Below are 21,313 nucleotides of genomic sequence, written 5' to 3'. Positions count from 1 at the left end.
GACAGTCAGCTGTTTGTTGTAGATTCTCACGGCAGAGACTGCTGGACTAAACCAGGACACAGACACCATGTAGTGGATAGAGAATACTGGACCACATTGGGCGTGACACAGTAAGACAGTAAATGTGTTATATTTGGGTTTATTGGTAGAGACACTGAAATATTTAATACCATCTAAATATTTCATAGTCTGATTGTAATTCGTTCAGTTTTCAGTGGAAGGAAACATTTAAAAACTCTGGATTATATTCTTATCTACTTTGAACAGCGTCATGCTGATGATTCGATGGATCACCTTGTATAGTAATTGATTAATGAGGTTTAAAAAGGTCATATATTCATTTAACAGGTTGAATAAAGTGAAGGAAGACGTGCTTTAGGAACCTGTGGAAGTCAGTGGCTCGTTCTGCAGGAAACATAAACTATTACTCACAGGAACGCAGTACAAAACATTCCCTGGTGTCCTTTATCTGGAACACTCCTTATTGCTGATGTCATTAACGACTTGTGCTGTCAACCCAGGAGTCAGCTCCTTATTGGTCCACCTCCTCATCCCGCCTCATTTTGCATCGTACGCCTTCGAAATGATCCTCAGCTTCTCCTCAGCAGGAGAACTCGTGTGACGTCACCCCGACCTGTGATGTCACTTGTCCTCTCCATGTGTCAGTTTACTGTGGCCAATTGGCAGGCTGCGCCTCCTGCAGGGCGGGGCTGGAGTAGACGAGGAGAAGGAGAGGAGTTGAGACAGGGAGGAGATCGGAAAGGAGGAAGGGATGAGGGAGCAGGAGGAGTGGATCAGCAGCACTTCCTGGTGGAGACTGGAAGAGCTGCAGGAACCTTGGAAGGCTCTAGAGGAGCAGAAAGGAGGAGGTTGACATGCATCCTCCTCCTTCCCCCGCTGCCTTTGGTTTCCCCCCTCCCTCCTCTGCTCCTCCCCCGCTGCCGTGGACCAGCCTCCTGCTGAGTGCCTCCTGGGAGGAGCTGTGGAGCGAGGGCGGCGCAGCGGTAAGGTGAATGAGCTGAGCACCTCCTTCTGTGGGACGTTCCAGCAGGGGGAGAGGTGGGGGGGGCTGAACCTGGGGGGGAGGGAGAGTCTGTGGCAGGACGAGGAGGGGGGTGGTAGAGCGTCCTCGGAAATAGTGAACACCGCATCTCCTCCTCCTCCTCCTTCTCCTCCTCCTGTACTGCTGCAGGGCAATGGTTGCCTGGACAACAGCCCGCCTCCTCCCTCTCCTCCGCCTCCCCCTCCCTCCCTGTGGTTTAGCAGGGAAGCAGGGTACGCCCTGGGTTTAGCTTCCAGGCTCTTTGATTGGACGTAGTTAACGAGGCCGTTGAGGGGATTGGAGGAGGAGGAGGAGGTGTGCTTGCGGAGGCCGTGGAGGTCGATGACGGTGGAGTAGATGTCTCGCAGGTTGATGACTTTTGTCTTTTTGTCGCGGTTTTCATGCAGCACGGCGTTCGCACAGATAAAAAGAAAGATCCCGATGCCCATGATGAGAGGCCCCAAAACCTTCAGCCTATCAGAGTACAGGTACCTGTGGAGACATCAAATACACAGCCAATCACAGCAGGTGTGTGTGTCTATACACTTTACTAGTTTCTGAACCTTTACCTGTGGAGGAAATCCTCCAGAAAACCTCCATGAAGACGTCCAATCGTCCCGTTTATGGTTTCCGTCCGGTTGAAACCATTATCTCCTCCTTCTCCTCCTTGGTCTCCTCCTCTGTCTCCTTCCTCTCCTCGGGGTCTCCTTGCCTCCTCTGCTCCCTGGAAGCAGTGAGAAAAACTTAAGACCTGGTTCAGGGTCTGCTGAGAAGAAGACGGTTCCCAGATGAGGAGAAGGTGGATCTCACCTGAGCCTCGGCAGCTGTGGACCTGGTGGAGGACACCGAGGCCATGGCCGTGGCCTCCTGCAGCCGAGCGCTGAAGAAGAGTCCGTCTCTGGGCCAGTAGCCCAGGGCCGCCATGACCACGCCCACCAGCAGGACCAGGACGCCCAGCGCCGCCACCAGGCCCGGGACCGAAAACAGCTTCAGCTTCCCCTTCACCACCACCACTTCGTTTCTCCTGACGGGGCAGGAACGACATCATCGTGTAAACCTGCTGAAACTCAGACTTAATGTGTGTGTGTTACCTCTTGTTCTTGTTTTTCCTCTTGTGTGTGTGTGCTTTGTGTGGTTTGGACCTCAGTGAGTCCTGACGCCGTGCGTTGATCCGCAGGAGGCCGCCCGTTGCGATCATCACCACCCACCAATCAGACGCTGGCTGAGCAGGCTAAGTCCCGCCCACTGCCACCTCACCTGTACTCAGTCACTGACTTCCTGTAAGACAGACGGGTAGCGTAAGGAGCTGGTTGGTTCATCCTTGTGATGAATGCAGCTCAAAGAGAGACTGGTTTATTAACATGAGCCGAAAATATCAAACCCTTGAGCACAAAAGACATCTGAGAGACAAAAAGAATTCAAGACAAGTAGAAGACAACCTCAAGGAGACACCAGAGAAGAACCTTCATCAGGTAGAACCACTATGGTCCAGACTAACCTGAGCCAGTTCTAACTATAAGCGGTATCAAAGAGGAGAGCTGGTTCCACACAGAGGAGCTTGAAGGCTCTGGCTCCCGTCCTACTTTAAAGACTCAAGGAACGAGCCTCTATGGAGCAGCTCTCTAGTAGAACAACAGAGTGTTCTCTTAGTTCTGCTTAATACTTGTTCTGCAGCTTTTTGAATCCACTGGAGACGCTTAAGGGACTTATAAGAGCAGCCTGATGACAAAGGACTGCAGGATCTAGTCTAGAAGCGTAAACACATTTGTCTTTTAGACAGGAAGTTGCTGATATTCGATGTCATGTACATGAAGAGGCAGTCCTTGAAGTCTTTATCTGAGAGTTAAAGGACAGAACTCCAAGATTACACAAGACAACCTCAAAGAGATGCAAGACCACCGAGAACAAAGGACAACTTCAAAGAGACACTGTTTATAGATCTTCCCTTTTTTCGACCATGAAATCTCACAGAAAAAGTGCTGCAGCCTTCATTCCAAACATCTACTGCAACTAATTATATATTAATCAGTATATAGAAACCGGTAAATCAGTACTGACACAATACAGAGATCAGGTAGAAGACAAGACATTATCAATAGTCATCAGCCATACCTTCACACACACACACACACACAGTCTAATCAGTGATTGCTGCAGCATATCACAGCAGAATGCGAGCTCACCGATGGAGCTGCAGGGGCTTCATGTCTCTTTCTGCTGCTCCAATGCGTCTCTCTCGCCGTCTCTCCTCTTGATTTTAAAGCGTCCATCTGTCAGCAGTTGAATGGAGATAAACTTTCACAAACTGATGACTGATGCGCTATTCTTCGTCCTGAAAACCGGATTAGGAAACGCGAGGAAGGTCAGTCTCTTGCTTCCACTCCTCCGTCTCACCACTCAGTCGCCGTGGATTCGCTGTGAATCCTCCTCTCGATCCCTTGATTCCTGGACGCTGCTGTTGCTAGGAGACGCAGGCAGAGCCACTGCAGCATCTCAAGCATTACTTTTCTGTGCATCTGTGAGGACGTTTGTCCCTGCTGAGACTCTGTAGGTGTCGTTTAGTTCCCCCAGTGGGGGACCTGAAACTAGAGAGCAGTGCATTATGGGAAGGATGCAATCAGGTAGGACTAGACGACGGGTGGTGGTAGACCAGAATCACAAAGACCAACCAGTCAGGGGACGCTAAGGATCAAGTTGTTTTAAAGGTCACAAAGGTCACATCAACATTTAAGCTTCAAAGAAACTTTATTTATCCCAATGAACACTGACAGAAACAGCAAAGAAAAACAGAGTTAAAAACCTCCCACTGAGGGCAGCAGAGCTCCGCCTCTTGGACGAGGAGGAGGAGTCAGAGGCGACTCCCAGCAGGACAGAGATACAAATAGATCTATAAACTTTAAAATAGAAATCTATAGAGATACATTGCTCTTCATAACACTACAGATGATACGTATATATAAAGCTGATGTCTCCCTTCACAAACTGACCAATCACAGCAGAGGAGGCAGGTCTTCGGAATGTCGCTACAAGTGGTCACCTGACAGGAAGTGATGGACCCGCATTATATAGTCTGAGAAGTAGAATCCTGAGTTCCTGAGGTCAGAAGGAGGTCACATTTTTGCTGTCTTTAAAGTGTCATTACAGTGGGGGCGGAGCCACGAGTGATGTCATCGAGCCCTTAAATTCATCAACAACGTGTAAAAGGGCTTCTGAATGAAGTATCTTAATCAGATCAGATGACATTGTGAGCGTTTAATTAAAGATGCTTATTAATGTATTGATAAGATCCTTTCAGGCTAACACGAGACATTTTAATATTTGGTTTACTATAAGACTGTTTCATTACAATTCTTATAGTAGTTCATATATTTTTCTTTAATGGCTTTTTATTCTGAAAGTATTAACATTTTAATTGCTTTAATTTGTTTTTTTCTGGTTCTGCAAACTGGTTTCTTGTAAATATAAAGTTGTTAACAAAAATATATTTCCACAAACACAGAAACATCTGAATTATTCATCACAAAATGGATAAGATTTCCTGTGTTTTAGTGTTTTTTAAGCTGGCAGCATCAATGTGTTCAAACGACTATAAAACAACTTTCCTTTCAGTTGAAGGTATTTCTTGTGGTTGAAGATGCACCGAGTGGCGCGGCATGGAATGGGTCTGATGTGTACTCTGTTTTTGTCTCGCTTTTTGATGAGCGTCACATGACGGCAAAATCCGATTGATGATTGGATGGAAAATGAACGGAGTCTTGTGATTGGCTCCTGGCCACGGCAGGTGATTGGCAGCAATCCTCGGCGGGTGATTGGCTCCAGGCCTCGGCGTGTTTAAACATAAGGATGGAGTTGAAAATCTTGAGGGCGGGACCAAGTTTCATCGACATGATCTTGACAATGTCCCTTTGGGTGAGAAGAAGGAAGGCCCGCCCATCGATTTGCTGGACGGACAGAAGCAGGAACAATGAGATCACAGCAGGAAGAAGTCACATGATAAATCTTAAGCAGCTGATTCTCACCTCGTCCCTGAACTGTTTCGCCTGTTCTTCACAACCAGGAATAGACTCAATGAAGTCTGACACCTGCAGAGACATAAAGACGGGTTGGGGAGAGACGGGTCAGAGAGATAAAGACGGGTCAGAGAAATAAAGACGGGTTGGGGAGAGACGGGTCAGAGAGATAAAGACAGGTCAGAGAAATAAAGACGGGTCAGAGACCTAAAGACGGGTCAGAGAGATAAAGACGGGTTGGGGAGAGACGGGTCAGAGAGATAAAGACGGGTCAGAGAAATAAAGACGGGTCAGAGACCTAAAGACGGGTCAGAGAGATAAAGACGAGTTGGGGAGAGACGGGTCAGAGAGATAAAGACGGGTCAGAGAAATAAAGACGGGTCAGAGACCTAAAGACGGGTCAGAGAGATAAAGACGAGTTGGGGAGAGACGGGTCAGAGAGATTAAGACGGGTCAGAGACATAAAGACGGGTCAGAGAGATAAAGACGGGTCAGAGAGATAAAGACGGGTTGGGGAGAGACGGGTCAGAGAGATGAAGACGGGTCAGAGAGATAAAGACGGGTTGGGGAGAGACGGGTCAGAGAGATGAAGACGGGTCAGAGACATAAAGACAGGTCAGAGACCTAAAGACGGGTCAGAGAGATAAAGACGGGTTGGGGAGAGACGGGTCAGAGAGATGAAGACGGGTTGGGGAGAGACGGGTCAGAGACATAAAGACTGGTCAGAGAGATAAAGACGGGTCAGAGAGATAAAGACGGGTCAGAGAGATAAAGATGGGTTGGGGAGAGACGGGTCAGAGAGATGAAGACGGGTCAGAGACATAAAGACAGGTCAGAGACCTAAAGACGGGTCAGAGAGATAAAGACGGGTTGGGGAGAGACGGGTCAGAGAGATGAAGACGGGTCAGAGAGATAAAGACGGGTTGGGGAGAGACGGGTCAGAGAGATGAAGACGGGTCAGAGACATAAAGACAGGTCAGAGACCTAAAGACGGGTCAGAGAGATAAAGACGGGTTGGGGAGAGACGGGTCAGAGAGATGAAGACGGGTTGGGGAGAGACGGGTCAGAGACATAAAGACTGGTCAGAGAGATAAAGACGGGTCAGAGAGATAAAGACGGGTCAGAGAGATAAAGATGGGTTGGGGAGAGACGGGTCAGAGAGATGAAGACGGGTCAGAGACATAAAGACAGGTCAGAGACCTAAAGACGGGTCAGAGAGATAAAGACGGGTTGGGGAGAGACGGGTCAGAGAGATGAAGACGGGTTGGGGAGAGAGACAGGTATGGGACCCGTCTCTGTCTCTCTGACCTCTTGGACGCTCCAGTGCTGGACCGTCTCCGCGTGGACTCCGGAGACGCCAGGCAGCAGTTTGCGGTGTTGCTCCCAGCAGAGAGACAGGTCACGACTGGGCTGCGCCGACATGGCCGACAAGAAGACCGACTGGTGGAGGGCGGCCTGCAGACTGGACTCTGCAGCTGGAGACAGACGGCGAGAGACAGGGGGGGGGGGGGCAGTGAGACAACACCTTCATCGAACACCTCATTGTAGTATTATTTTACTTTAAACTGTTTGAACCCACAAAATTAACATAATGCTAATAGTTAGCAGGATAGTGGCTGGTTCAGACTAGAGATCAACGAACACAAACCAGTCTGAACCAGATTCATCAAAACACCCCACTGAGCAGTGAGACAGGCATCGTGTGAAAAGACACAGCAGAAGCTGAGAAACCGCAGTCCTTCACAACTGCTACCCGGGTTTCCATGGTGAGCCGTCTCCATGGAAACAGCCACTTCATCCGCCTGCTGTTTCCATGGAAACTCAATGGGGAGAGACAGAGACAGACAGACAGACAGGGAGACATCCTGAAGATGACCTATGACATCATCATCAATAAGACGTTTATTTAAACCTTCTTATAATGTTGTCGCTGCAAGGCATTGTGGGTCATCATAATTCCCTTTTCCTTTGGTAAAGAAAGGTCCAGTGTTTCCTTTGCTGAAGGAGAGAGGAAAGGAAGCATCAAAGCACCTCCCCTTGAGATGTACCTGGTGTGATGTGAAGCTCCTCCTCTTCCTGTTTCATACGGAGGAATTTGGTTGGTCGGGACAGTCTAGGGGCGGAGCCAGTGGAGGAAAAGAGGTAATTATGGAAAAAGCACAGAAGTCTGCAGAGTCGATCTGTCTCACCCGTCCGTCTGTCTCACCCGTCTGCCTGTCTCCTTCTCTTCCCCAGAGGAACCAGCAGAGTCTCGTCTCTGGGCTCCGTCTTCACCTGGACGCTCCTGAGAGACAGACAGGTTCACTTACAGGTCGTCATGGATACCTGATGCTGGCTACTTTAACTGGTAGAAATGAACATTTATGATTTCTTTGGTACACAAAGGGTGAGAGTTACCTGTCTAACCTGTCCTGGTTGCCGTGGTGATACATGGTGACGGGTACGAGGGTGATGACTCTCTCTCCCCCCAGCCTATCAGGAAGCAGCACCTCCTTACGCAGGTTAATGTCCGAGTACGGACACCCGAAAGCGCTGGAAGGACAACGTGAAACGACATCGTGACTCAGCACCTAACGACTTAGCGGCATGACATCGAGGACGTACCTGTGGTGTCCCGTGTATTTGGCTCCTTTAATGTGTCCAACTCCTCTGCAGCCACGAGTGGGACAGACGCCCTGAGAGGGGGACGTGGGGGAGGAGCCTGTCTCACACACAGCGGGAAAATAGTTATAATCAGAAAATGTCTGTCTTCCTCTCTGACCTGTCTGTCTTCAACCTATCGCTGACCATCTCTCTCCCTCTGACCCGCCTGTCTGTCTCTCTTTAACCCGTCTCTCTCTCCCTCTGACCCGCCTGTCTGTCTCTCTTTAACCCGTCTCTCTCTCCCTCTGACCCGCCTGTCTGTCTCTCTATAACCCGTCTCTCTCTCCCTCTGACCCGCCTGTCTGTCTCTCTTTAACCCGTCTCTCTCTCCCTCTGACCCGCCTGTCTGTCTGTCTCTCTTTAACCCGTCTCTCTCTCCCTCTAACCCGCCTGTCTGTCTCTCTTTAACGCGTCTCTCTCTCCCTCTGACCCGCCTGTCTGTCTCTCTTTAACCCGTCTCTCTCTCCCTCTGACCCGCCTGTCTGTCTCTCTTTAACCCGTCTCTCTCTCCCTCTGACCCGCCTGTCTGTCTCTCTTTAACCCGTCTCTCTCTCCCTCTGACCCGCCTGTCTGTCTGTCTCTCTTTAACCCGTCTCTCTCTCCCTCTAACCCGCCTGTCTGTCTCTCTTTAACCCGTCTCTCTCTCCCTCTAACCCGCCTGTCTGTCTCTCTTTAACCCGTCTCTCTCTCCCTCTGACCCACCTGTCTGACCTGGGGGGGGCTCCAGTGGGTGTCCCGTGCGTTGGCACCAGCCCACAGGATGGAGGTCACAGTGGTCGCTGTCACTCCAGACGTCAAACTGCTGTGGCCAGCCGTCATAATGGACCTGCAGGTGAACACACCTGGTGACATCATCACACACTGCGTGACATCAGGCGCACAGACAGGCGCACGGACAGGTCTTAGGTACCTTCACCCTGTAGTTCTCTGTATCCGTTACCGTGGCGACGCGGATCAACATGGGGTTCTTCCTGTCCACTGCCTCCAGCTTCTGGTTCACCTGGAAACCGTGTGGCGCTCTCTGATTGGACGAAAATACACCTCTCCATCATGACGTGCAGCTCAGTGAGCGACGGCTTCTCTACCCCTTGGTTCCTCCTCTACCCGCTTGTTTCCTCACCAGTGTGAAGGCTGAACTGGGAGCGGCTGTGGAACCAGTTTGCTGGAGGTAATCCTCCCAGAGGAAGTTCTCTGGGTTTGAGTGTCCTGAAGAACACAAGTATCCATTACTCAGAGTACTACAGTGTGTACTGAGTGTGTACTGAGTGTGTACGGAGTGTGTACCCTGAGGGGGGGTCAGAGGTCGTCCCTGTTCTTCACACCAGCCCACAGGATGGATGTACGGACTGCTGCTGTCACACCTGATACATCCCATAATAATCCATCACAAGAGTATGATACAAACACGGCCTTTATTCGATTGTGATATTTAAATATTATTTAGGTGGAGGCTCCCTGCTTCATCCTCAACTGTAAATTCATTTGATCTTTGCTACACTGTCTCCGACCTGTCTGTCTCACCAGTAGTCATACGTGTCGTCCCAGTTGTCAAAGTGAACCAGGAAACGGTCACCGATGACATCAGCGACGGAGGCGACGCAGACGAGTCCCGGGTTCTTCCTGTCGACCGCCTCCAGCTTCGTCCCCACACGGAAGCCACAGCTCTGAGAAACAGACAGGTGGTGAGATTCAACCCACAGCAGACAGACAGGTGTATACCGACTGCAGACAGACAGGTGAACAGACAGACAGGTGTATACTGACAGCAGTGCGACAGGTGAACAGGGTCGGAGGAGCAGCATGAGAGCCTGTGGACCGAAGGTAATGCTGCCAATCAAAGTCTGTCTCACTGTGGCCTGGAAGGAGACACAGACAGGTTGAGTGGTGTCACCTGTATCAAGTGGTCCTCTGAGGGGGCGGGGCTACGGTACTCACCTTTGGGTGGGTGGAGCTTGTGGTTGTTGTCTTTACACCAGCCTGCGTGTCGGATGTCTGCTGAGTCAGAGTTCACCCAGAAGTCATAGCACTCAGAGTAGCTATCGATATGGAGGCGGACCCGACAGCCAATCACCTGTGAGAGAGACGGGAGAGTCACCTGACCACCGTCCGAAAGGTGTGTGTGTGTATGTGTGTGTGTGTGTGTGGAGTTGTACCTCAGCAACGGTCAGCACACAGAACATAGAAGGATGCACCGGGTCAATGCCCTCCAGCTTCATCCCCACTTTAAAACCATTTCTCCTACTGGGAACCGACTGGGACTGACAGACAGGTCAGAGAGGGACAGACAGGTCAGAGAGGGACAGACAGGTCAGAGAGGGAGTGTGTGTGTGTCTGTGTTACCTGTGTAAACAGTGACAGAGGAGCAGCTTCACTCTTCTGTTCGTTCAGGTACTGCTGCCAGGACCAGGACCGTCTCTTCACACTCACTGAGGACACACACACACAACTGTTACCATGGTTACAGCACTGACACATCTTCATTCACAGCCCTTCTAACCCTAACCCCCCGACACTCCGAGACAACCTAACAGATCACCAGATGCTCCTCAGTCAAGATCAATTAGCCAATCGTGGATTTGTCAGGTGGAACAGGTGTGTGTGTGTGTGTGTGTGTTACCTTGAGTGCTACAGACTTTGTTCTTCATCTTGTGTTCTTCTTCTTTGGTTGTTTTCTGATGAGAACACACACACACACCAGCTGTGATGGTAGTTCTCTACATCCGGTCAGGTGACTCCAGGTGAGGCGGACCCCTCCACACACAGTGCTCCACTACTACTTGTGTCTACTTGCATTTCTTATTCATAAATACATCGCTCATCATCACCATCTTCGTCATCGTGAGGACACACATGTAAACGCACACTCAAACAGGAAGCCCTCACACTGACATTCAAAATAAAGTTCTTTCTGCAGTGTCCGAATTTATTCAATTATTTCACATCGGACACCATGATTAATGTTGAAACCCTCCTGGTTCGTGTAATAGTAAAGATGTAGCACATAACTAGATGTATGAGGTTTTTTCATGTCAGTATTCATACTTTTGAAAGAACTAAAAAGAGTCAAGGAAACAATCACGACTCTTATTGTGAATGACTAACCGGAAGTGTGGTCCCACTGAGGCTGACAAGTTAAATCAGGAAACAACAAACAGCGGTGATCCGCGGCCCTGTCCGCCGGCCTTCGGTCTCCTCTGAGCGGTTTCAGTGGCGACAAAGAGCCGCTTAGAGGAACCGGAGCCCCACAATGACAGAGAGGACCGAGGAGCCGGTACCGGTACCGAACGCTTAGACAGAAACTTACCGTCCCCGATGTTCCGCCTCACTCTGCTGCTGACAGCTACACAACACGGAACTAAAGAAGCGCCCGCGCACTGCGCATGCGCCACAGAGGGAGGGCAGGAGAGACAGTGAGACACAGACAGAGAGACAGTGAGACAGAGACAGTGAGACACAGACAGAGAGACAGACAACGAGAGAGAGACAGACACAGACAGTGAGACACAGACAGAGAGACAGTGAGACAGAGACAGAGAGACAGACGAGAGAGAGACATCAGTTAAGGAAGGAAACCTGATTACCAGTAAAAATGTTATAAATGTTTAAATATTAGATTTGGGTTCAGCAGAAAACTGATGACTTGCACAATTTAGTCCATGATAAACTTATACTTATATATCATATTACCATATGATCTTAAATCTGTTTAGAATAAAAAATCCATAAATGATCATAAGCTAGACTTGCAGTCTCCATGCTAAGCTAACTTGTGGTGCTGGACCAGTCTGAGCTGGTGTCCATACACTAATCACTCTACAAATACACACAACGCTGATATTCACATCAACAGGGGAAACCATTGAAACTGAGTCTTAAACATGTTGGTGTGATACTGGTTCTTAATTTGGAAGAAACATGTAAAAATGAAGAAAATGGCTGAAACCATAAAGTACAATTTGGCCAATCCAAACATATCAGATGGTTAGGCCCCTCCTCCACTGTGTGTACAGTGGCTGAGTAACGTCCATCAGAACATCGTCCAGAACTCTCGCTCTCTCCTTAGCCCCTCCCATCCACCCCCCTCTCTCCTTAGCCCCTCCCATCCACCCTCCTCTCTCCTTAGCCCCTCCCATCCACCCCCCTCTCTCCTTAGCCCCTCCCATCCACCCCCTCTCTCCTTAGCCCCTCCCATCCACCCCCTTCTCTCCTTAGCCCCTCCCATCCACCCCCCTCTCTCCTTAGCCCCTCCCATCCACCCCCCTCTCTCCTTAGCCCCTCCCATCCACCCCCCTCTCTCCTTAGCCCCTCCCATGCACCCCCCTCTCTCCTTAGCCCCTCCCATCCACTCCCCTCTCTCCTTAGCCCCTCCCATCTGCCCCCCTCTATCTTTAGCCCCTCCCATCTGCCCCCCTCTATCTTTAGCCCCTCCCATCTGCCACCCCCCTCTCCTCACAGATGAGCAGTGAGCGGACCGATCGGAGGTGAGTTTCTTCTCTTTAAATCTTCATTGTTCACGGATCACAGATATTAACAGATGATGTGTTGTATAATAGATATACATACATGATTTTATATATATTTATATATATATTTATATCATGTATGTATATATATATAATGAATAAATCCATCCGTTATTCTTTTCTAAAATCTCATTAGTTTCAAAACATTCCCTGAACATTTGTTGTTGTAATGAGGACAGATCAGAACCTCTAAGGGATTCATCAGACTCAAGACTGTGATCTAGTGAACCGGATTAGAACCGGACCTGGGTCCAGCCCCAGATCCACCAACAGAACATCTGGACTCCATACGGACTGGTTGAAAGTTTGAGTGTGTGTTTGTCTCGGAGGGTTTTAGAGGAATAACCAGCTCGGGTTACTGCTGAGGACTTGAGTGAAGACACTTATCTCTGATTGTCTGACACTGTCCATTTCCTCCTAATGGACCCACTGGAGCAACCAGCGTACCCCACTCACTCCTCCCCATGGAACCGGAACCATTAGGTTCCCCCGCCGGCCCCCCTCCCTAATGGCCACGGATCAATACACTGGAAGACACAGTATCAATATTTAATATCAGCTCAACTTGGTCCCTCAACAACCACAACCACAACGTTTCTGATTGGCTGACAGGATTGATGGGACCTCATTGGCTGTCCAGCAGAGGTGTTCACACTTTTTGGGGCTTGGGAGCTATCCACCCCTCTGCCCCCCCCCCCCCATAATAATAATAACAATGAGTAGCAGAAGTAACAACAGCTTCACACCGTAAAACTCCAGAAGGAGGAAGCGTCACTCGATGACTCAGCACAGCACATTAAATGTGTCAGTTAGCAAGGATTCGCTAATTAGCTCTACCAAGTTCTCCGTTAGCTCCTGCGCTGGACCGCGTGCGCGTGGTGACCCGACAAAATTCTTTTTCCCACGTCGACCGGCGATCGGCCCATTGGTCAACTCTGGATTCCAGGGTCTATGGATCCTGATTGGCTGGCAGGATCAATTAGCACTGATTGGTGGACAGGATCTATTTGCTTGGTGTGTTTCTGCAGGATGTTGTCCTCTCCACCTACCACCTCCTCCGCTGCCCCTCATCTCCCTCCAACCATGACCTCTGACCTCCGCCGTGTCAACATGGAAACATTCTGGAGAGAGGTGCGTAGCATTGATGAGGAGATTGATGAAGAGGGAGAAGAAGAGGAGGATGAGGAGCAGAAGAGTATAGACGGTGAGTTAAAGCAAAGGCAGAGTGAGACATTGTCTTCCTGTCGGACTCTCGCTCGTCTGTCTTTGCCTGCAGAGGTGGAGCTGGAGGAGGCGTGGCTGATGGAGGCGGGGCTATCCTCCCTGGTCACCTCCTCTTTGTCGGAGGAGGTGCCAGCGCCCGCCGAGGTGCTGCTGTCCACGTTGACGCGACAACAAGCCGCCACGGTGAGGAGGAGGCTGGACAACTACAACCAGACGCTGAAGACCAGAAACCGGCAGCCAATTAGAGACGTCCGAGACGTCTTCACCGAGGTGCCCGATAGAAACATCACTTACACTAATGGACATGAAGATATGAACATACAACATGAGAACATGTATGTTTTCTCTCACACTGTTGCAGCCCGACGATGAACCAGCACAAAGATGCTCCCCCCCCCCCTCTCCCCGCGCCGAGTCATCATCGAGTCGGTACCACACCTCCACCAAGACCATCCGGCGAAAAACTCACAGAGGTACCTGTCCATCAGAGGTCCTGATGGTTCTGTAGGTTCCTGATGTAATTCAGGTGGTTCCTGTAGAGCTGCTTGTGATGGTCATTTAAGGCTTCATAGTAGCCTTCGAGGTGGTTCTAGTTCACTCTTTACGCAGGTTCTGGTGGGTTCTAAAGTAAATCTGGGTTGTTCTAGTTGTCATTTAGGTTTGTAATGGTCCATTATGAGGTTCAAGTTGTCTTTAAGGCAGTTCTAATGTTGCTCTGAAAGGGCTGGACGGAGAAATAAAAAAAGCGTTTATTTGTGTTTTCAGTTCGATCAACTCTTCCTCCGTTTGTTTTTGAAGATCAACAACACGCGTCAACCCCAACACACACGCACACTGCGACACGCACACACCCGCTCTCTGTCAGCTGGTCGAGGCAAGCCGATTGGCTGCTGCGAGACTCTCCGTACTCGGAGGGCGTGGCCGAGCACAGGAGCTGCGGGACGTGTCGGGACTGTCTCCGTTTCCATGGAACCGATGGTGGGGATGTGCCGGTGAGTCTGACCTCTGACCTCTGACACACGCTTCTAGTTTCTGTCTTTACTACCGTTATCATAACTACCCAGATGTTTGACCTTACACCTTAAACCTTGTGTGTGTGTGTGTAGTTTGTACCTGTCGCACCCTCTCAGGGCCTCGTCTCGGCAGAGGACCTGTCACCATGTGACCTCACCCGCCTTGGCTTCATCTCCCACATCGAGCTGTCCACCTTCCTGCTCGCTCTCGGGGTACAAACCAAACGGCCTCGCCCCCCACGACGAAAGACCCGGGGTGCGCTTCATTTTCACATCACAGTTAGGTTTGACACAAAGTGGACGTTTAAACCAATGAAAAGTCAGAGACAATAATGTATCATTATTGTTATAAAGGACCGGTTTGATTGACTGCAGTACTAGCAGTATTCCTATTACTATGGTCAGTATTAATAATAGTGGCAGTAGTATAATTCATTAAAATCCCGTCCCTGTCTGTCCCTCAGATAGCGGCGTCTTCGCTGTTCCTCTCAACTCGCTGTTGGAAAAAGACAAGAAGAAGTTTCCAGAAGTTAAAGTTCCTGTCGTCTTCCAGAAGGTCAAGAGACTGTCTGTCCACCTGTCTGTCTGTTTGGACGATGCACTTCTCCATAGTACATAAAGACAAATATGTGTGTGTAGTTGTTGTGTACTTTAGAGCAGACCGGTCTGCAGACTGAAGGGATTCTCAGAGTTCCAGGATCAGCTGCTCGACTGAAGGTAACCCCCACACACACCATGTGATTGTCCTACTTGACCCAATGACACCTGTCTGTCTGTTTCCTCAGTACCTGCGTGGAGAGTTAGACAGGTGCTGTGCAGAGTTCGACTGGTCTGCAGTGAGACAGGTGGAGGCTGCAGGTCTGCTGAAGCTTTTCATCAGAGAGTTGCCGACGCCTCTGCTGACACACACACACCTGTCCACCTACCGCTCTGTGCTGGGTACACACACACACACACACACCGTGTCATCTGGTGTGTCTCTACACTGTGTGTTGTGTCTCTACATTGTGTGTTGTGTCTCTCCAGGTGTGTCCTCGGTGGTCCACCAGGTGCAGGCTCTTCAGCTGCTGTCGTTGTTGCTTCCTGAAGAGAACAGAGAAACCCTCAGAGTAAATTCTCTCAGTACTCAGGTACAGTAAAGTACCTCGTGAGCTCAGGTAAACCTGCTTGTTTCCATGGTGCAGGCTCTGCTGGCCTTTCTACGCAAGGTGGTCTCTCATCAGGACCAGAACAGGATGTCTCTGTGGAACGTCTCCATGGTAATGGCACCAAACCTGTTCACCTACTCACGTGGCAACAAGCGCTCCATCGCCAAGCAACGGGAGGAGATGGAGGAGGCGGTGGGCGGAGCTCACCTGGTCCGGCTGATGATCATACACCAGGACCTTTTGTGGACCGTGAGTCAGAGGACACACACATTCACAGCCTCAGTGACGTCACCGTTAGCCGTCCGTGACATCACTTCCTGTTTGCTTTGGAAGGTCCCCAGCTTCCTGCTCTCTCAGGTGAGACAGATGAACCAAGCATCCAATCAGAAACAGTTTGACTTAACTAAAGCAAAAAGACGACTGCTGAGGAGGAAGAACGACAGAAACCAGGTGAGCAGTTACCAGGTGGGACAAGTCAACCAGAAAGTGGCCATTTATCAGTAACTTCTTCTGATGTCTTTGTGAGTGACAGATCACAGAGCTGTGTGCAGGTGTGATCAGGGTTCAAGCCCCCCTGCACACCAAGGTTTCCATGGCAATACAGCTGGATGAACAGATGAGAGCCAAAGACATCATCACGCGCTTTGGGTGTGACCACAGGTAACTTCCAAACACACACCTCCGAAAACTGGTTTAAATACATACAAAAAAAGAATCACAAAGTACAAATGAATGGGCGGCACCTGTGGTGACGGACAGGTGTGCAGTCAACTGATCACTTTAACTGATCATCATTTATCATTGTGTTTCTCTACCAGCAGTTCTGTTCAGCATCTGTATGAAGTCGGAGGAAACATCTGTAAGTCTGAATATAACAAACATAAACGTATTACTGACCATCACAGATTTATTTAGAGATGACCTGTCCGTCTCAGGTGAGCGGCGGCTCCACCCTGACTGCCTCCTATTGGACGTCTACAGAGTGAATCCTCGCTGTGATTGGCTGATCAAACCCTGAAGAGCACTTTTATTTCTATCTTCTGTATTTGATATGTATTTTTATTCATCACTGTCAATCATCAGATGAAACCTTTGTTCATTGATATGTTGTAAAAACGCGCTCATATTAAAAACAAAGAGCAGCTGGTCCGTGTTGGTTGATTTGAAAGCACCTGGTGAAATATTATGAATAAATAAAACATTGGGGAGTTTAAAACAATCTGCTCATGAAACTGAACAGAACAACAAACTTTATACAATCAATATATCAACAGTTTACTGTACAGACGGAAAAATGATCCTGTACATTTACAAATAACAAATGAAACACCGAGGAGGGGTCCGTGTTCATAGCGTGTTCATAGCGTGTTCTTAACGTGTCATCGTGACGTCTGTTCCGGCTCTCGGATCACGGCGGCAAAACGACTTCAACGAGCGCAGAACCTTCAGAGTCTGATCCAGAAAAATATTTATACAGCAACACCTGTCCAGATGTTAGGAGCAGGCAGCTGATGAGTCCAGATGTTAGGAGCAGCCGATGCTGTCCAGATGTTGCTCCTCAGCAGCCATGGCAGCCGCCTGCAGTGTCTCCGTGTCGCTCTGCAGTGGATTCATCTGCTTCCTCTCGCTGTGCATGTTGTTCTCATGTCGCTTCAGATCAGAGGCCTGAAGGAGCAGAAAGCAGCACAGTAGTGTTACTAGTAATATTATATTTGTAAAAATACTAGTGATATTACAGTAATAGAGGTAACATAGAAGTAGCAGTTGTATTTTAGTTGTAGAATTTGTAATATTATTGCAGTAGTATTATAGAGGTATCATAGTATCAGCAGTGCGATTATGGTAGTAGTATTATAGTAATTTTAGTATAATAGTATCAGTAGTATTACCTTGGCGAAGGCCTTGTTGCAGGACGGACAGACGAAGGGTTTCTCTCCTCGATGTCTCCTCTCATGGTCCTTCAGGTGAGATTTGTGTTTAAACGCCTGCAGACGAGTGTTTGATAAGAAACAGGTGAGACAGACAGACAGCTGTTCAATAACAACAGGTAAGATACGGTCAGGCGAGCTCACCTTTTCACACAACTGGCAGGCAAAAGGCCTCTCGTTGCTGTGAACTCGTTCGTGTTTCTTCAGGTCTGGAGCTCGAATGAACGATTTCCCACAAACGTCACATCTGTACGGCTTAAAGCCTGTGTGGATCTTCAGGTGCTCTGAAACATAGAGAAACAAACTTAATCTGTAAAATGTCCCATTGTGTTCCATCTTGGTGCAATCAGGTGTGTTTTTACCTTTCAGGTGAGCATGAGTGGTGAAAGCCTTGGTGCAAATCTCACAGGCAAATGGCCGATCTGCTGAATGAAGCTTCTCATGTTTTCTGAAGACAGAAAGGTGTTCAGGTGAGCTGGTCTCTACAGGTGAGCTGGTCTCTACAGGTGAGCTGGTCTCTACAGGTGAGCTGATCTGGTGAGAAGTACGTACCTTAGTCGGCTCTCGTCCAGGAAGGTCTTCCCACACACCTGGCATGCGAGTTGGTCCCGGTGTCCGTACAGCAGGTACTCAAACTTCATGTCGGTGGTGGCCGTGGACCAGCCGGGCGGCTGCTCGTCTTTCACCTCCCCCATACTTTCTGCAAAAGTCAGGGTCTGGGTGGCGTGGTGCTCCGCCCCTAGCTCTTTAGGCTCCGCCTCCATGTCAACGTCGTGGTCGTAGCAGGTTACCTGGAGAAGTCACAACATCAGGTTGCCATTAGTTACTGGTGTTCAGGCTGTGTGGGTTGTTTCACCACTGTTTACCTTTTGTACGTCCTCATTGGTCAGTTCCTTCAGGATGGCCTCCTGGACACGCAGCGCAGCAGTGGGAGACTTATCCAGCTCCTGATTGGCCGACGCCCCAACAAGGTCATCCGGGGTGGGTGTGTCATCATTTTCCCCGAGCACCTGCGCACACACACAAACACACAATAATAATACTATATACTATACATATTATTTAGGGATGTCAACATAAATGCGTTAATCTATGTGATTAATGTGGCCGAGATTAATGCAACAAAATATCTTAGTTACAGTTAACGTAACTTTGTTTACTTCCTATTTACTTCCAGACGGGTTTGATGGATCTCTCTGATTATGGATCAATAATTAGTACCTCGGCATCAGTGGCCAGCTGGGCCTCGGGGGGCAGCGCCATCTTCACAATGTCATAGGGGAACTTGTCTTTGTCCTCGGAAGACAGGTCTCGTTTCTAAGGACACATTATCACACAGAGGAGGAGCTTTACTGAGTAACTGAGTGACTGTTACCTGAGTGACTGTTACCTGAGTGACTGTTACCTGAGTGACTGTTACTTTAGTGAGGGTTACCTGTGAGCAGAGTTTGTCGAGGAAGCGAATGCCAAGTATCTGTCCTGAAGACATCATGAGGTTGACGTCTCTTTTCTGCACTGATATCTTTGCGGTGTACATGTAGTTCAACACCTCCTCGAAGATGTCAGAGCGAATGAAGTCAATCTCAATCACAGAGGAGTTGTCCACCTGCAACAAGGTCACACAGGTGAGTCAGATTGAGTTTAGTGAGGTTGCATCTTTTAGGCTACAGATGTTTAGTTTGACGACGTTTTTACATGTTTTTAGTATTTGGTTGGTACCTTGTGTTTTTTAAAGAGTTGTTAAATATTTGAACTGTACCTCATGTTTTTTGAAGAGTTTTTTGAAGTAGTTGGAGCAGGCGGCGAGCACACAGCGGTGAGCTCTGAACTTGACGTCTTCGACCACCACAGCGATGTCACAGTGTTCGCCTTCCAGGCGCTGCTCGTTCAGCAGCTTCAGGAAGATGCTCCGATGCTCATCATCCACGTACTTCACCGTCTCCGCCATCTGCACAGTGAACTAGTTAAAGAAACCAGGTTAGATATCACATACCTAGTTATAGTAACCAGGTTAGATTATCAGGCCCCTTTTACGGTTAACTCGTCAGTAAAATGACTAAACTCTATATGCGTGTGGGGCCCACTTTAAAAGTATCGATATAAAACAAACCCAATCATCACCCAGGACCTCAAGTAGGAGCTGAACATCAGCTCCATCACCAAGAAGGCTCAGCAGAGGATGTTCTTCCTGAAGCAGCTGAATTCAACCTGCTAATGACGATGACGGTGCACTTCTACACGGCCATCATGGAGTCCATCCTCTGCTCCTCCATCACCGTGTGGTACGCTGCAGCCACAGCCAAGGACAAGGGCAGGCTGCAGCGTGTCATCCGCTCTGCAGAGCGTGATCGGCTGCAATCCGCCGTCTCTCCAGGACCAACACCTCAAGGTGCTTGTCCACTATCCCCTATATTTTATATCCTTTTGTATTCTATTGTTAAAATAATTGTATTCTCCTTTGTTGTGTATGCACCATAAACCATGACAATTTCCTCGTATGTCCAACATACGTGGCTAATAAACATTTCTGACTCTGTGAATGGACCCCCCTCCTCATTTATTTATTAATTATTGGATGGCTGACATGTTATAGGTAAGTGGGGGCCCTGGGGGCAGCTGAGGGGTCCTTCACACAGGAATGTACCTGGACCTGTAGCTCTGCATGTTTACAGAGAAATGCCAACAGCAAACTGGTGCCTGCGTGTCCAACAAATACATTATTGTATTTATTCCATGTTTCATGAGTCTCTTACCGATGAAGAGGAGGAGGAGGAAGAAGAGCTTCACTGTCACTACTAGTTCGTGTACCTCTTCTACCGCGGACACGCGCATTGGAGCGTGCACAATACATCAGGCTGAACCTCTCGGTCTGGATGGCAGACATGCTAGCTGTTAGCTTCGAGCTAACCGACCCGACGCGCTGGAACCGACCGACTCTGACCGGTAAACCCCTGTTTGGCTGGGTCCGAACCGGGACGGGGACCGGACAACGACTCCCGTTTCTACTCTCGACTCCCGTTCGTTTAATCCGAGGTTAAGTGTGCTAAGCTAAAGAGGCTAGCAGCTGCGAGCCTAACGTTGTGTCGCTTTCACCGCAGCACGTCGTCAGAACCGTTCAGCTCCACGGTGTTTAACGGGATTCATCACCGGTCCGTCCCGGTGTGTAAGAGGGCGCGCGCGTGTTGAAGAGGCGGACCGACCGGCCTGCCGTTCGCTTTTCACTCAAGATGGCGTGTATCCGGTCCTGGTGCTCTCCATTAAAATCTGCGGACGACGTCACCGGCGGAGCGCGAGCCTGCACGCGGGCCCTCGCGCTCCGCCCGTCCCCGGGACTGACTCGCAAGCACGCGGGCATCGGCGCCGCGGCCTCGGCCACACGAACGAGACCGGGCGCTCGAGCGCCATGGACTCGAGAGCGCGCAGCCTCCGCGCGGTACTGGAGTGGCGCGAGGAGGAGCAAGAGGAGGACTTACCGTCGCAGCGGGTCCTCGGAGGGGGGGGTGGGCGCACCGGGAGCCACTTTGTCCGGTTGTTGTTGTTGTTTTTGTTGATGACGATGAGGACGAGCACAGAGCGGAAGGCCGCGCTTTGCGCCAGCACGCACACTATGCGGGGGCACGCAGCAGCGCGCCAAACCGCCTTCGTGGGCGAGCCCGGTTGCTGCCTCGCGCGCATGCGCAGTGCGTGAGAAGCCGCCATGTTGTAGTTTAACTCGGTTGCACGAATGTAGTTATTTAGTTTTTTCACCGATATATAATTATCACATTAATCACAATTTGATA

At 49.6% G+C, this 21,313-nt stretch overlaps 4 protein-coding genes across 7 annotated transcripts; 1 reads left to right on the top strand and 3 right to left on the bottom strand.

The window, feature by feature from the left end:
- Positions 1-123: 123 nt before the first annotated feature.
- LOC119198309 (transmembrane protein 200C) lies at positions 124-3,509 on the bottom strand. Its single transcript, XM_037455288.2, has 5 exons — positions 3,226-3,509; positions 2,134-2,320; positions 1,853-2,066; positions 1,612-1,766; positions 124-1,534 (listed from the first exon to the last, which is right to left on the bottom strand). The coding sequence occupies exons 2-5, from the start codon at positions 2,238-2,240 to the stop codon at positions 643-645; spliced, it is 1,368 nt and encodes a 455-aa protein (XP_037311185.1). The 5' UTR covers positions 2,241-2,320; positions 3,226-3,509; the 3' UTR covers positions 124-642.
- Positions 3,510-3,787: 278 nt separating this feature from the next.
- LOC119198307 (lethal(3)malignant brain tumor-like protein 1) lies at positions 3,788-11,146 on the bottom strand. 2 transcript variants are annotated; one of them, XM_062559113.1, is made up of 18 exons: positions 11,000-11,146; positions 10,313-10,367; positions 10,036-10,121; positions 9,849-9,953; positions 9,631-9,766; positions 9,460-9,551; positions 9,217-9,359; positions 8,980-9,056; positions 8,816-8,901; positions 8,606-8,716; positions 8,398-8,521; positions 7,657-7,753; positions 7,450-7,584; positions 7,259-7,336; positions 7,101-7,165; positions 6,361-6,527; positions 5,062-5,124; positions 3,788-4,983 (listed from the first exon to the last, which is right to left on the bottom strand). In XM_062559113.1, the coding sequence occupies exons 2-18, from the start codon at positions 10,338-10,340 to the stop codon at positions 4,747-4,749; spliced, it is 1,830 nt and encodes a 609-aa protein (XP_062415097.1). In that variant the 5' UTR covers positions 10,341-10,367; positions 11,000-11,146; the 3' UTR covers positions 3,788-4,746. The 2 variants fall into 2 exon arrangements, with proteins under 2 accessions (XP_062415097.1, XP_037311183.2); XM_037455286.2 differs by having other exon boundaries at positions 8,407-8,521.
- A 971-nt stretch (positions 11,147-12,117) lies between these two features.
- Positions 12,118-16,673, top strand: arhgap28 (Rho GTPase activating protein 28). Its single transcript, XM_062559112.1, has 15 exons — positions 12,118-12,176; positions 13,247-13,422; positions 13,495-13,712; positions 13,804-13,915; positions 14,208-14,434; positions 14,549-14,711; positions 14,920-15,011; positions 15,095-15,172; positions 15,241-15,394; positions 15,482-15,564; positions 15,640-15,852; positions 15,937-16,053; positions 16,136-16,263; positions 16,422-16,462; positions 16,539-16,673. The coding sequence occupies exons 1-15, from the start codon at positions 12,151-12,153 to the stop codon at positions 16,619-16,621; spliced, it is 1,911 nt and encodes a 636-aa protein (XP_062415096.1). The 5' UTR covers positions 12,118-12,150; the 3' UTR covers positions 16,622-16,673.
- Positions 16,674-16,804: 131 nt separating this feature from the next.
- On the bottom strand, positions 16,805-21,170 carry LOC119198817 (zinc finger and BTB domain-containing protein 14). Of its 3 annotated transcripts, none has more exons than XM_037456344.2 (10): positions 21,005-21,170; positions 19,291-19,491; positions 18,967-19,137; positions 18,753-18,848; positions 18,398-18,541; positions 18,084-18,322; positions 17,894-17,979; positions 17,676-17,815; positions 17,493-17,588; positions 16,805-17,268 (listed from the first exon to the last, which is right to left on the bottom strand). In XM_037456344.2, exons 2-10 carry the CDS (start codon positions 19,477-19,479, stop codon positions 17,128-17,130), a joined length of 1,302 nt encoding a protein of 433 aa, XP_037312241.1. In that variant the 5' UTR covers positions 19,480-19,491; positions 21,005-21,170; the 3' UTR covers positions 16,805-17,127. The 3 variants fall into 3 exon arrangements, with proteins under 3 accessions (XP_037312241.1, XP_037312240.1, XP_037312242.1); XM_037456343.2 differs by lacking the exon at positions 21,005-21,170 and adding an exon at positions 19,642-20,962; XM_037456345.2 differs by lacking the exon at positions 21,005-21,170 and adding an exon at positions 20,285-20,962.
- Positions 21,171-21,313: the final 143 nt, after the last annotated feature.

Source organism: Pungitius pungitius, chromosome 19 (assembly GCF_949316345.1).
Source record: "Pungitius pungitius chromosome 19, fPunPun2.1, whole genome shotgun sequence".
Lineage (NCBI taxonomy): Eukaryota > Metazoa > Chordata > Actinopteri > Perciformes > Gasterosteidae > Pungitius > Pungitius pungitius.
Note: the sequence above shows the minus strand (reverse complement) of the source record. Positions and strands in the feature narration are given on the sequence as shown.

Excerpts from the sequence above, each read along its gene's own strand:
- LOC119198309 (XM_037455288.2), bottom strand. The coding sequence starts at position 2,240 with ATGATCGCAACGGGCGGCCTCCTGCGGATCAACGCACGGCGTCAGGAC. Across the intron at positions 2,067-2,133 it reads AGGAAAAACAAGAACAAGAG|GAGAAACGAAGTGGTGGTGG; the intron begins GTAACACACACA and ends CTGCCCCGTCAG. Across the intron at positions 1,767-1,852 it reads CCACAGCTGCCGAGGCTCAG|GGAGCAGAGGAGGCAAGGAG; the intron begins GTGAGATCCACC and ends CACTGCTTCCAG.
- LOC119198307 (XM_062559113.1), bottom strand. The coding sequence starts at position 10,340 with ATGAAGAACAAAGTCTGTAGCACTCAAG. Across the intron at positions 8,902-8,979 it reads ACCTCTGACCCCCCCTCAGG|GACACTCAAACCCAGAGAAC; the intron begins GTACACACTCCG and ends TGTGTTCTTCAG. Across the intron at positions 7,166-7,258 it reads AGAAGGAGACAGGCAGACGG|ACTGTCCCGACCAACCAAAT; the intron begins GTGAGACAGACG and ends CTCCGCCCCTAG.
- arhgap28 (XM_062559112.1), top strand. The coding sequence starts at position 12,151 with ATGAGCAGTGAGCGGACCGATCGGAG. Across the intron at positions 14,712-14,919 it reads CCCACGACGAAAGACCCGGG|ATAGCGGCGTCTTCGCTGTT; the intron begins GTGCGCTTCATT and ends TCTGTCCCTCAG. Across the intron at positions 15,853-15,936 it reads ACCAGGACCTTTTGTGGACC|GTCCCCAGCTTCCTGCTCTC; the intron begins GTGAGTCAGAGG and ends TTGCTTTGGAAG.
- LOC119198817 (XM_037456344.2), bottom strand. The coding sequence starts at position 19,479 with ATGGCGGAGACGGTGAAGTACGTGGATGATGAGCATCGGAGCATCTTC. Across the intron at positions 17,980-18,083 it reads CTGGACGAGAGCCGACTAAG|AAAACATGAGAAGCTTCATT; the intron begins GTACGTACTTCT and ends TTCTGTCTTCAG. Across the intron at positions 17,269-17,492 it reads GCAACAAGGCCTTCGCCAAG|GCCTCTGATCTGAAGCGACA; the intron begins GTAATACTACTG and ends CTGCTCCTTCAG.